General features: G+C 44.7%; 1 protein-coding gene across 1 annotated transcript in view; it reads left to right on the top strand.

Annotated features, from left to right (window-relative positions):
- Nucleotides 1-1,019: 1,019 nt before the first annotated feature.
- The window catches only part of ALDH2 (aldehyde dehydrogenase 2 family member), a 59,510-nt gene continuing 46,093 nt past the window's right edge, over nt 1,020-14,436 (top strand). Inside the window, exons 1-2 of the mRNA XM_077462007.1 lie at nt 1,020-1,246; nt 13,291-13,395. Of these exons, the coding sequence (XP_077318133.1) occupies nt 1,118-1,246; nt 13,291-13,395 (234 nt within the window). The 5' untranslated portion in view covers nt 1,020-1,117. The remainder of the gene's footprint in view (nt 1,247-13,290; nt 13,396-14,436) is intronic.

Genomic DNA, 14,436 nt, shown 5'->3' with positions numbered 1-14,436 from the left:
CAAGTACAGTTTGGAAGTTTTAACTGCCCGTAGCCAATGAGGGGAAGAGGGGAATGCATAACCCCATCCCCCTTGTTACACACTACTGTTTAGCCCCTGTTCACATTGACTGGGGCTTTGAAATCATGCGACTTCATCTGAAATCGCACAATTTCAAAGCTGCATGTCAGGAAGACATCTGTGTGGCTTTATGCATAGATGTCTATGCAAGTCACACCCGAAATCGCCAAAAGTAGTGCAGGAACGAAAGTTGGCGTCACACCAATTGGAACAGAGATTACAGGCAATAGTCTGTGACTTGTAATGCGATCTGACCTGTCAAATCACATGACAAGTCGCTCCAATGTGACACAGCTCAAATTTTGAGTGCTATTTGACGTCCATCACATTATGGGCGAAACGTGAAAGAGGTACCAGTATAGGAGAGGGCATAGGACATCTTGCATCTCACCTTCCCTCTAAAAAGCAATCCATTGCAGATTGCTTTTAAGATGGGTGTCAAGGGCTGCTGCGAATGTGAATGAGCCCTTAGTTATAGAATTTGGCTTTGGAGAACCTAAACCTAGAACAATGTAAGTGTGAAGAGAACTGGGTGTGTATAACTTATTTATATTGTCTAGGAATAAATCCTGGCCCAATATACAGATAATAAAATCATGCCCCAGAAATAACAGGAGACAGACCTGGAAGCTCTGCAGACTATGGGCATAGCACCCCCATTATTATAGCCCAGTGTGAAGGAAGTCCTCTCAGCTATCGCTCAGTATAACACTCAGACACTAAAGTCTTCTCATTAATAGAGCTTTAGACAAGATCTCCGCCAAGCCTGTTAAAAGCTCAGAGGTTAGCAGAAGCTGACATCCCGCAGATCAGCTCACTCGCTCTGTGATGACGCAAGGAGGGGATCCTAATCCTCTCTATCTGGTTGGTGGATCGGGAGGCCTGTCTTCATTTGGATTGGTCAACACCTCGTTCATCCCAGCAGAGTGACAGGTAGGCGGGACTTCCAGCATTAGAAAACCAGTGGCAGCGTATAAAAGTTCCTCCCTGTGTATAGAAGTTGTTGGGTGGATCGCTGTGTGTGTGGACGGACTGATCGGAGTTCTGCGTTGTCACCATGCTCCGGGCCGCCCTAGGTAACCTCTGCTCCAGGGTCTCATCTGTCCCTCTGGGGACACAGCTCACAAGGTTCTCTGCCGCTGCCATTCCTGCACCCAACCCTAAACCAGACGTGCACTTTAACCAGGTAATCTATATCTATGTATGACACAAGTCATTTCACTCTAGGCTTGTCCTGCGGCCGCCCTGTGGGCCATTGCATTGTTAAAATGATCCTGGTCCTATATCTCTGAGCGACCCCGATCTGTGATAGTGGGGGGGGGGGGGGGTGTCTGAATGTCTGAATGTGGGCTCATCTTGGGGTGCAGCATGTAGCTGAAGGAAGGGGGGTCATCTTGGGGTGCAGCATGTAGCTGGAGGAAGGGGGGGGGGGGCTCATCTTGGGGTGTAGCTGGAGGAAGGGGGGCTCATCTTGGGGTGTAGCTGGAGGAAGGGGGGCTCATCTTGGGGTGTAGCTGGAGGGAGGGGGGCTCATCTGGGGGGTGCAGCATCTTGCCGGAGAGGGGGCTCATCTGGGGGGTGCAGCATGTAGCTGGATGGAGGGAGGATCATCTGGGGGGTGCAGCATGTAGCTGGAGGGAGGGGGGCTCATCTGGGGGGTGCAGCATGTAGCTGGAGGGAGGGGGGCTCATCTGGGGGGTGCAGCATGTAGCTGGAGGGAGGGGGGGCTCATCTGGGGGGTGCAGCATGTAGCTGGAGGAGGGGGGGGGGGGGGTCTTCTGGTAATAATATTTAATCTTCATGCAAACTGTTGCATGGCGTGCTGTGAAACCCTGCCAGTTGTATCCCTAACATGGATTCAAAGTTTCTAGTATGCAAACAGAAGTGAAGATTGGCACAGCCCACCAGTGCATAGTCTGTCCCTCCTCCTCCCCCCCCCCCCCCCCCTCCTCTTTTTTTTTTTTTCTCCACTAAACTTTCTGACTTGTATTTCTAGCTGTGTAAATCTAGCCCATGTTAGGAATTTGCTGAATCATAATGTTTATTAGGAGGAAGACAAACATTGTGTATCAGTAGCTAAAAGTGCCAACAGTGCTGTACACAGACATGAATGATCTCACATGCAGCATTCATATCATTGCTGTTGCGCTCCAGTGTAATATAACAGAATAGATAATCGGTGGAATGATCAGAATGGAGGGGGTGTAACTACGTTTACTAAACGGGTACATAGTTAGAATCCATAATGCACAACCAAGTCCGGGTGGAGAAGTGCATTGATGGCGTGCAGGGTAATACAAAATGGATCAGGAAAGTTGCTCACACATATGGACTCTTCACAGCAATGTCTTTGTGGCTACACTAGGGTAGTGTGACTGCATAGCATAGCGGAGTGTTTAGCTGAGAATCGCTACTTGAGTAAATTGGGTCAGAACCCAAACCGCTACTTGCGATTATCCTGATAGCCTTCCACAATAAAGTCCATGGTAGTTCTGGTAATGGGTGAAGAGCTGGAGGAGACTAAAGGCAAAAGGACACCCGCTGGTACTGGAGCACTCTGATATCTATTGGGGAAGGGCTCCCCGCAATGGCTGGCTTTTCAGAAGCTGCAAGCTGTTAGTAAAGGGGCACACCGCTACAGTACTAATACTTAGAACTTGGTTACTTGTTATCTGATACAATGGGGGAGAATTTACTAAAACTTTTTAACCACTTCAGCACTAGAAATATTTACCCCCTTAATGACCAGGTAATTGTATTTATTTATTTTTTATTTTTTCCCCACAAATAGAGCTTTATTTTGGTGGTATTTGATCACCTCTGCAGTTTTATTTTTTGTGCTATTAGCAAAAAAACACCAATTTTGAAAACAAAATTTTTTTACTTTCTGCTATAGTACATAGCCAAAAATAATAATAAAAAAAGTTCATCAATTTAGGCCAATGTGTATTCTACATATATATGGTAAAAAAAAAGAAAATCCCAATAAGCGTATATTGATTAGGTTGCGCAAAAGTTGGTGTCTACAAACTATGGTCTAGATTTATGGATATATTCTATTTATTTTTACTAGTAATAGCGGTGATCTGCAATTTTTAGCTTGTGACATTGCGGTGGAAAAATCTGACCTTAAGTGATGCTTTTTGGGGACCAGTAACACCAATACAGTGATCAGTGCTAAAAAAAAAAATTGTACTGATTACTGTATAAATGACACTGGCAGGGAAAGGGTTAAATGTGTTCCCTCTGTTTTCTTTCTGTGTGGGGGAAGTGCTGACAGGAACACTGAGATCTGCTGTTCCTAGTGATTAGGAACAGCGATCTCCATGTTGTCCCATCAAAACAGGGATTTGCCTTGTTTACATAGGCAGATCCCCGTTCTGACTTTCTGTACTGCGATTGCGGATGGCATGGTGGCCATTAGGTGGTCTCCTGAGCTTGTGCATTGGCTCCTCTGTGCAGCGAGCACGCACCCACACTATTGCATGAAACGACATACAGGTACTTTGTCTCGCAAAATGGAGCCACCCTGCCGGAGTATAGTTGTGGTGGGCAGTCTTTAAGTGGTTCAGCTGCTGTTCACACTTGTGTGATCCAGTTGCTGCATGTGATTTGCACAGGAATCGCACCACATTCCTATGCACATCACATGTCCTGTCTTTGCGGCATGATTTGAGCCATACCTTATGTATATGTTCGGTAATGTAAATATTTCCTAAACATGTACAGTTTAGGAGACATTAACTGTACATGCAGCCTGTGACATCACTGGAGCATGCACTCTGAAGGAACGACCATCCGTGCGGTTTCTTCAGAGCTCCATGCCATGACCGCTTGCTCCTGTGCGCATGCGTGAGTGACATCGTGCTTATGGCCAGTCAGAGCTGGACTCCACAAACCCAGAAGCAAGATGGATGAAGATGAAATCTGTCTCGTATGTATGTAGATATATTAATAATAAAAAAAAATTACGGTCAAAAATGTCAATTTATTTAAGACAAATGTGGTACAACAGTCAAGCTGATGGTAGCTGTTACAGATCAATACTGGTTTGTGTATACAAGGTATGTACAGTTGAACAAAGAGTATAATCAGTTTATGCGCTCTATTTGTTTTGAAGGCAGCAAAGATTTGATAGGCGGAGCCAACAATTATTTGTTCAACGTCAGCAATATTGAACCACCTGGAAATGGTTAATGGTGAGGGGGAGGGAAGGAAGGGTATGGGGACAGGAAGGGGGAGAGCAACCCACATTCATAAAGTTTTTGGTTATCGGGCTACTCGTGCTGTTCATGGTAACCAGCTGTCGTCAAACTTTTTGGTACATTTCCTGTTTAGGCAAGTCATTTTATATAGCGGTAAGGCAATATTGATGGAGTTCTCCTCCCAGAAAGTCACTGTTGGTGGAGAGGCAGAGTTCCACTTAAGTAGAATGGCTTTCTTGGCATAATCATAGGATAAGAAATCAGGAGTTTGGTGTAGCGGGGCCTCTGATCATCTTCCTGTATGCCGAGCAGAGCCGGCTCTGGAGACAGTGCCAAGGACAACTGGAGGCGCTAGTTAGCAGTTTAAAAAACTGCTGCCAAGAACTGTGCCACCTTAGGACAGCACCAGTACATGTGGCAATACGTGCCAATTTCCATCTGGCATCTGCTATATAACTAAACCCTCTGGGGGTACAGTCTAATACACCTTATGTAGGAACTTAGTTTGTATCAGTTTATCCCTATATGAAATAACCAGTCCCAAACTATCCTCAAAACACTCATTACTAGTCCTCTCCTTAACGTAGGGATACCGATTTTCCAAGCCTCCCAAAGCCCCTCCAGCTTGGGAGAATCCAAGCTAAGTAGTGACTTATATGAGGGAACATAGGGGTTTGGTCAAGGACTCCTGGGCTAAGAGCTCCTCTATGGGATCCATGGTCATGACGATATGCAACAGAAATTGGGCCCTAATGGCGTGACTTAGCTGGCAATAACGGAAGTGCATCCATCTAGGTCAGGGGTCTCAAACTGGCGGCCCTATAGATGTTGCAAAACTACTAGGGATGCACCGAAATTTCGGCCGCCGAAACATATCGGCCGAAAATGCTCCTTTCGGCAAATTGCCGAAAGAGAAAAACGGCCGATAATGGAGCCGGAAATGGGGCGTGGCCTGTGTGGGGGCAGGGCTCCACCCCCGCCCCTGGTACCGCCCATCATGGGGGTGTCCTGTAGCGGAGGAGAGCCACCTCCGGAACATCACGGCTTTCATTTCAATGTGTGCCCCCATACTGCAGCCAGCCTGTGAAGGGGAGAGGAGAGCGGCGTCCGCTGCCTGTGTGGTCACAGCGCTGGGAACATCACAGCTTTCATTTCAATAGCTGTGTGTTCCCGGCCGCGCCGTCACACACAGCCCCTCCCCCTTGTCCGGGCACTTTGATAGACAGATCACCCGCAGGGAACACACAGCTATTGAAATGAAAGCTGTGATGTTCCCAGCGCTGTGACCACACAGGCAGCGGACGCCGCTCTCCTCTCCCCTTCACAGGCTGCCTGCAGTATGGGGGCACACTCTGGCTGCAGTATAGGGGCGCAGTATGTGGGCACACTCTGGCTGCAGTATGTGGGCACACTCTGGCTGCAGTATAGGGGCACAGTATGTGGGCACACTCTGGCTGCAGTATAGGGGCGCAGTATGTGGGCACACTCTAGCTGCAGTATGGGGGCACACTCTGGCTGCAGTATAGGGGTGCAGTATGTGGGCACACTCTGGCTGCAGTATGTGGGCACACTCTGGCTGCAGTATAGGGGCGCAGTATGTGGGCACACTCTAGCTGCAGTATGGGGGCACACTCTGGCTGCAGTATAGGGCTGCAGTATGTGGGCACACTCTGGCTGCAGTATGGGGGCACACTCTGGCTGCAGTATAGGGGCGCAGTATGTGGGCACACTCTGGCTGCAGTATGGGGGCACACTCTGGCTGCAGTATAGGGGCGCAGTATGTGGGCACACTCTGGCTGCAGAATGGGGGCACACTCTGTGGGCACACTCTGGCTGCAGTATAGGGGGACACTCTGGCTGCAGAATGGGGGCACACTCTGGCTGCAGTATAGGGGCGCAGTATGTGGGCACACTCTGGCTGCAGAATGGGGGCACACTCTGGCTGCAGTATGGGGGCACACCTCCTGTACCACATCCTCTGTCCCTGACGGTCTCCTGTACCATGTCGCCAGTCCCTGACGGTCTCCTGTATAAAAATTTTTTTTTTTTTAAATGTTTCGGTATCGGTGCTGTTTCGGTATCGGTTTCGGTTTTCGGCCTAGTGTATTTTTCATTTTCGGTATCGGCACCAAAAAACCCATTCGGTGCACCCCTAAAAACTACAAGTCCCATGAGGCATTGCAAAGCTGACAGTTACAAGCACGACACCCACAGGCAGAGGCATGATGGGACTTGTAGTTTTGCAACAGCTGGAGGGCCACCAGTTTAAGACCTTTGATCTAGGTAAATTAAACTTGGTCCAGAGGTCCTTGTATCCAAGTTATGTCCTGGCTGCAATTATGTCTCTAAGGGCCTTAACACCATGTTTCGCCCCAACTTGTGGGTCCGGGATGGACCGGCAGTGTGGGAGATTAGGATTACCCCATAGTGGATGAAAGGGTGACAAGGAATTCTGTCTATGAAACCTCTTCGTAATGACCACCCATACTCAGTCGTCATGGTCGGATGCAGTAGGTCGGCGTATGTCCCTGGACCCCAGTACACCGAGTTCACCAAATTGTTGAGAGCGCAGTGTGGCTGCATCCAGGCACACAGCTGCGCTGGTGCTTGAATGGACAAACCACCAGCGGACCAAGACCAATATGCCCACCCAGTAGTATACCTGGAAACAAGGCAATGCCACCCCCCCCCCCCCCCACAATGGACAAGGAGACGCAGGCTCAATCTTGCCAAATGTGCAGTGGAACCCTCTCAGATAAAGGCCCTAATGTATCTGTCTAGGTCCTGGAAGCAAGAACCCTGTGTCCATAACAGGGAATTTCTAAATGAGTAATTGAACTTGGGGAGAGACTTGGAGCGAGCTGGGCCGCAGGTAGCATGGAGTGCAGCAGATCTTCCATGAAGGTGGACGGATTCAGCCATTCTGACCCCTCAGCCAGCCCCACAATGCGCAGGTTATTTCACCGGCTCCTGTTCTCTGCGTCCTCCGTGCGGTCTTCAATGACTTTCACTTTCCTTTGCAAGGTTCGGATCGCTGTAGTGTGCTCCTGCCACATCCTCCACACAGCCAACCCGTTCAGCGACCGCAAGCTGGCCACAGATCTTATCAAGATCCTGTCTGATCAATCCAGTATCAATCTGTACGGTCTCCAGCTTCCCCGTTAGTTCCATCTGGCAGGCTGTTATTGCCGTCATGACCTGGGGTATACCAGAGAGCCAAGGAGAGGCATCCTTGACAGGTGTTGTCTGGGTGACCATGTTGGATCTCCTTCCCACCCTGCACAGTCTAGGGCTGTCTGGCTCGGGTATACACTGGGGAAATTGGAGTCTTACCACCTTTCAATTCTACGTGACTATTTGGAAGGCATAGAGGGACAATCCACCCCGCTCGGGGGTTAAGTAGTCCAGGCAGGAGAATAGTTACGGATGATACCCTAGCAGAGCTCTGTGAAGCATGTCTGCTCATGCTGCCATCTTGGACATGCCCCCGTTTTTAAGGTATGTTTAACATAATGTGCTAGTATGTGATGCATACTAGCACATTATGCCTTTACTTTGCCGGGCAAAAAAAAGTCAAACAGTTTACAACCGCTTTAATGTCAGCTCCGGCATCCCTTTAAACACTTTTGGGTTTGGGAAGGATTGCCCTTTAAGTGACTGTCAGTGGTCACATGCTTGAAAGCCAGTCCTGCCAGCTACTTCAGTCTAGGCCAAGAGTTGTCTTTGGCAGCTCGGCCTTTGTCCTGTGAGCACACTTGCTCTCAGCACATAGTGTCTAGCAAAAGTATTCACCCCCCCTTGGCATTTTTGTTGCCTCACAACCTGGAATTAACATGGATTGTTTGAGGATTTGCATAAATTTTAATTTGCAGAACATGCCCACAACTTTGGGGGGGGGGGTGTTGTGCTTTTTTGTGAAGCAAACAATAAGACAAAATAACAGACCATCAATGTGCATAATTATTCACCCCCCCCCCCCCCCCCCCCAAGTCAATACTTTGTAGAGCCACCTTTTGCGGCCATCACAGCTCCACGTTGCTTTGGATCAGCCTCTGAGATTGCCACATCTTTCCACTGGGATTTTTGCCTATTCCTCCTTGCTGAACTGCTTGTGAACAGCAATTACCTCTTTAAGGCTGACAACTGATTTTTCAATTGGATTGAGGTCTGGATTTTGATTAGACCATTCCAACATATTTTACATGTTCCACTTAAACCACTCAAGTGTTGCTTTAGCAGTTTGTTTGGGGTCATTGTCCTGCTGGAAGGTGAACCTCCGTCCTAGTTTTTCTCAAGAATATCCCTGTATTTGGCAACATCCATATTTCCATCAACTCTGACCAGTTTCCCAGCCTGGACTGCTGAAAAATATCCCCACCGCATAATGCTACCACCACCACGTTGGCTCACCACCATACTTTTCTTTGGCCAAAAAGTTAAATTTGATCTCATCAGACCAGAGCATCTTCCTCCATACATTTTTGTGAGTCTCCCACATGCCTTATCGCAAACTCAAAATGTCATTTTTGTTTCATTTTGCTGAAAGTAATGGGCTTTATGGCAGAGTGGCCAGAAGAGAGCCAACTTCATGGAGCATACAGCTCCTTGTCGTCATGTGTACAGATACTCCAGTCTCTGCTGTGGACCTCTGCAGCTCCTCCAGGGTCACCTTGGGTCTCTTTGCTGCCTTTCTGATGCCCTCCTTGCCCGGTCCGTTGAGTTTTGGTGTGCCATGTTCTTTCCATTTTGGTTATGATAGATTTGATGGTGCTCCTAGGGATCATCAAAGATTTGAATATTATATTTATTTATTTTTATAACCTAACCCTGACTTGTACTTCTCAACAACCTTGTCCCTTACTTGTTTGGATCATTCCTTAGTCTTAATGGCAGTGTTTGGTTAGTGGTGTCTCTTGCTTAGGTGTTGCAGCCTCTGGGGCTTCAGTGAATACATACGCATGTGCCAATTATCGTTTTTTTATTTCTGAAAAATAACTTTATGTATATATTTTACTTCACCATCTTAGAATATTGTTCTGATCCATCACATATAATTCAAATAAAAAACAATAAAAGCTGTAATGTAACAAAATGGGTAAAAAGCCAAGGGGGGATGGGGGGGGGGTGAATACTTTTACAAGGCACTGTAAATATCTGTCACCCAGTGATACATGTATGCAGCGTGTGGGCTTTAATGTTCACCCTTGTGCTGCATGCATATATGTTGGACAGTCTTATTCCTTTGACATTGTTGCCCTCTGTTCTAGAAGCCTTCAGAATGCAGGGGAGGGGGGAGGAGGAAACAATCAAACCAGCCGCTCCTCCATAACGTGCAAAGTGTTGAGGAATTTCTGACCCTCCAATGTGTGTGGGGGGGGGGGGGGACATTCAGTACACCACTGCAATATATGCATATTACCATATATTTTATCCATTTTAAAAGAGAAGGTCAGGATTTAAAAAAAATACTTGCCTAGGTGGATGTAGCATCGATTTCCTCACCAGCTCTTCTGTGAGAACAGAATGATCAAATGCTGCTGATCTCAAATTTTTTTCCCCCCTTTATATCAAGGGAAAACTGGCCCAAAATAGTAAAAAAAAAAATTATTTTTTTTTTTTTTTTTTTTTACATTTTACCCATGCATTTCTTGCTACCACCAAAAAACAACCGCAAATATATTCTCCTCCTGCCAATTGCAGTGCTACCACATATCTGCAGTGTTTTTAATTCTTATTATTCTTGACCTAAATCAAACCAAGATCAAGGGGGCTTGAGTGGCTGATCCAAAGCTGGGTGTTCCGGGTCCCAATTGTTGGTACAGGGCCTGGGGCTCTTGGTGAGACCCTGGTCTCTGTGCTGGGAGTTTGCCGCAGAGCACAAAGGCAGAAATGCATAGAAATGGCCCCACAGGAAAAAGCCCAGTCAAGTGAGGCCGCATATATGTTGTGTTAACATTTTAGAACCTGTTGTTCTGCTTTTACCAAGAGGGAAAATGACCCAGATCTCAAAGTACCTTGGTCTTCTAAATACCTGAAGAGTCTGTAGAAAGCTGTTTGCAGTTGTATACATTATGTAATGGTGTCAGTATATGCTTATTCTGTAAATCTTTCTTTTAGGTTCTGTTTATACTTGTGCAATTTCTGGTGTGATTTGAGTCGCACAGCATCGCATGAAAACGACCTTGTTTTTTAATGGTGGATGTTTTCATCCATGCGAGTTTGGGGAAGGGCCCTGTGCTACTTGGGTACGATGCAATGCGCTTTTGTGGCCACTAGACTTCAGTTGAAATGTATCAAAACGCATGCATACATTTTTGATGTGGTGTGTTTTTTTTTTTTTTTTTTTTTTTTTTTTTAATCTCTTCTCCTCCTTTACCGGTCCGTGTGCTGTTAGTAGTAGAACGTGTCCAAATGCACAGCTGGTAAATCAAAACCAAAATCACACTTGACAAAATAATCAAAACCGCATTGCAAAGCACTAGCAATGCAGAATCGCACCTCAAATCGCAGTCTAAACTGTGCGAATGTAAACCAGGCCTTGAGTTTCCAGCTGAGGTCATGTTTTTTATGGAGTATTTTAAAAGCTGTTTGCTATGCATTTCATATATCTGATGCCAGTAAAAATAAATTGGTACCAACAAACACCATTGCCTGTGATATTTATTTATGGCGATATTCAAACATTCTAAAACGTCCAGATTAAACAATTGTCCCGCTCCTCTGAGGCATGCTATTTGGTGTGACGGAGCCGCTTTGAAAGGCTTCTGCCATTCTCAAGCATATGGAACAGATTCTGTTTACTGCTGTTACTTTAGTTACATAATTGGACTCTTGGCACTGACTTATTTACACACGGGTACAGTCATAACTTGGTTAAAGCAGAACAAAGAGCCAATAATGCAGGCCATTATGTTTAATAGGCAAACTAGCCACAGCAGTTATTGGTCTGTAATTGGTGTCCTAAATTTTGCCATTTTAAACTTAGTTCAAACAAGGACAGGAGATTAAAAATGGATAGTAAAATGGCAAAATTATTATTACTATCTGGCTGAAACTGCATCGCACAGAGCTCACATGTTGCAGTGCAGTGTGAATCGCATCTGATGTCTGACATCGCACCAGTGGGAACCAGCCTTTAAGTATATACATGCATACTTTATTTGTATATATTTTTTTTTTTGCCTTTAATGCATTCTCTGTATTAAAGTAAAAAAAAAAAACTTACACTAGCAGTGCCCTCCCTTCCTAACACCTCCTTGTATTGATCCAACGCTGTGCCCAGGTTCAGTTCTTACCCACTCCCTATTCTCACAAGTTTGGCTAAGAGCAGTGGGCACTGTTGGCTCCTGCTGCTGTCAATCAAATAAGCGATTAGGGAGGCCTGGCTGTGTCTATTGATGCACATGGCCTGGTTTAGGAACAAGCTGGCAGTGTGCCCCCATGGCAAGTGGTTTTCTGTGGGGGGGGGGGGGGGCACATGGAGAAGAAGGGCCAAGAGCACTGGCAGGGAACCCTAGAAAAGGGAGATTCAGTGTGTGTGTGTGTGTGTGTGTGTCTCTCTTAACAATAGGTAAAGAATAGGTAAAGCTGCATGGTGCAATTTAGAGTGGCTGACATTTAATTGATAAAGAATCTGGAAGGTCTAGAGTTGACATAAGGTGTCTCTGTTTATACTAGGCATTTAATTTGGTGGTAACCTCGTATATTTGCATGTTTTTGTTTACACCACTTGGCAGTAAGATATCAGCACCATGTTGCAACAGGTATCCTGAGAAGTGTTTTCTCTAGTCTCAAAATCCATGCCGTCTCCATGCCTACTTGGTGCCTACATTAACTGGCTTGACAAGGTCTCGCACCTTACAGATGTGCTGGAGAAAGAAAAGGGAATAGGTAGTCTATACATCACTGAGAACTGCTTTTAATTTGAACTGCAAAACTATAAACTGTTTGCAACATCAAACTTCTAATTTAGCCCATGCATTTTAAAGTGTAGTTTGCATTGCGTAGCACTAGCATCAACCTGTCTAACCAGCCTTGTCTAATCCCCTGCACTGCTGCACTTACTGTAGACTGAGAATGTCTATCTGAGCGCTTTTTAGGCCCCATTCACACCTCAGTGTTTTGTGGATTGAAGCTCAAAGCTCCAAAATATAAAAAAAATCGGTTCTCTATAGTCACCTGAAGCTCAACGTTCTGGAGCATTTTTTTGTGTGTGTTTTTTTATTTTTTTTCAAAGCGTCTTTTTTGTTCCATAGAAATGCATGGAAACGCTTGATTTTGTGGTCTTTTGCTATGCTGTTCTGAGCGTTTTTCTGCTCAAATGCAAGAAATTTAATTGGTCAATACATTAAACAATAAAAAATAACCCTAATGAAACCCCCTACAAAAAAATAAATAAATAAAAAAGTGGATGAAAAACATGGCATGAAACAGATTGTTTTTCTCTATTGGCTTAAAAAGGCCCATGCAAGAGCCTGAATATCTCCAACATGACTCCGGTGGGAATGCAGCCTAAAACAGAGCTCAACTACTTTGTAGCATGCTGTTAACAGTTTGTATAATCTTATTTTAATAAAATTTTACAAGGCATTTTGTGACCATTTCAGCATTTTTGTCTTTCTATTTGTGATATAGATATGTTGTAATGCTAATCTGTGTGCTACTTCTACTTCATTTGGTCCAGTTACAGGCAGATTGGTGACCTCACTTTTCTCTACAGCAGTGTTGTCACCAATTTATCACATTTGGCAGGGATGCCTAGATCTGTCTAAAACACTATTAGAAATTCTTTTGCAGGCAAACCATCGGTCATGTACATGCGTTATAACACGCTTTTTAGCAGTTTGCATGAAGTTCAGTGCATCGCCTGTAAAATTGGCTGGTAGGATTTAGGTTTTGTTCTGTTTCCTTACCAGCCTGTTTGCTGTGTGGTGTTTTTTTATTTTTATTTTTTTCTAAAATGGCATCTTGTGGTGATGTTGGAGGTTACAAATTGGTGAATTTATATATCCAAATCTTGTTTCAGCTTTTCATAAACAATGAATGGCATGATGCATCCAACAAGAAGACCTTCCCCACCATCAACCCATCCACAGGAGAGGTCATCTGCCATGTTGCAGAGGGTGATAAAGTAAGTAGAATCTGTCCCTTTCTGACTTTTTTTTTTTTTATTTTTTTTTATTTTTTTCTGTACTGTAACTTTTTAGTTTAGTTTATCCCAAAGTTTGATTAACTTCTAATTGAACTTTAAGAATTCTTGAAGGAGACCTTTCAAAGTAGAGGCAGGGAGTTATATTAGTGACCTTGAACTTGCTACTGACATACATTTGCTACACTTAGTTTTTTTTTTTTTTTTTTTTTGTTTAATGTATCTAGAACTGAACTCGGATTGGGAAACTAAGTTAATGGGTTGTAAAGAAATATAATAAAATCGGCAAACAAGATTTTATGAGAAACTTTGAGGGTGGTAATGTCTTGATTGCTTCAAATGAGCTGAACAATCGCTAAACGAAAAGGAAGGGGATCGTGGTTACTCTTTACTCTGTTCCTCCAGCAGCTGTGAAAAGTCTCATGTATATTAATGTTATGCGTATGGGCTTTTTTTTTATAAAACTTTGACCCAGTTTTCAATATGTGGTATATGTCAGACAGAATAACAAGTAAAGTGCTATGTATGTACAGAAACTCCCAGCAGCCATACAGTGAGGGGGGAGAGGAGAGTATTTGATCCCCTGCTAATTTTGTATGTTTGCCCACTGACAAATGATCAGTCTAATTTTTAAAGGTAGGTTTATTTTAACAGTGAGAGACAGAATATCAAAATCCAGAAAAAAAAATGATTTCAAAAGTTATAAATTGATTTGCACTTTAATGAGTGAAATAAATGTTTGACCCCTTTGCAAAACATGACTTCGTACTTGGTGGCCAAACCCTTGTTGGCAATTAGAGGTCAGACTGTACTTGTAGTTGGCACCCTAGATTCTCTTTGCAGATCCGCTTTAATGACTTGAAGAGGTTGTATACCCGAAAAAAATCCTTTTTTTTTTTTTTTTTTTTTTTTTTTAAACCTGTAAGGTAAAGGCATGCACCGCATACTAGCTCATTGTGAAATACTTACCTGAGATCGAAGCGTCGGCATTGTATCCCGGTCACCATTGAGGGAGCTGAAATT

This window comes from Lithobates pipiens, unplaced genomic scaffold (genome assembly GCF_037356315.1).
Source record: "Lithobates pipiens isolate NorthernLeopardFrog02 unplaced genomic scaffold, aLitPip1_a1.2 Scaffold_3, whole genome shotgun sequence".
Lineage (NCBI taxonomy): Eukaryota > Metazoa > Chordata > Amphibia > Anura > Ranidae > Lithobates > Lithobates pipiens.
This window is presented reverse-complemented; position numbering and strand designations above follow the sequence as displayed.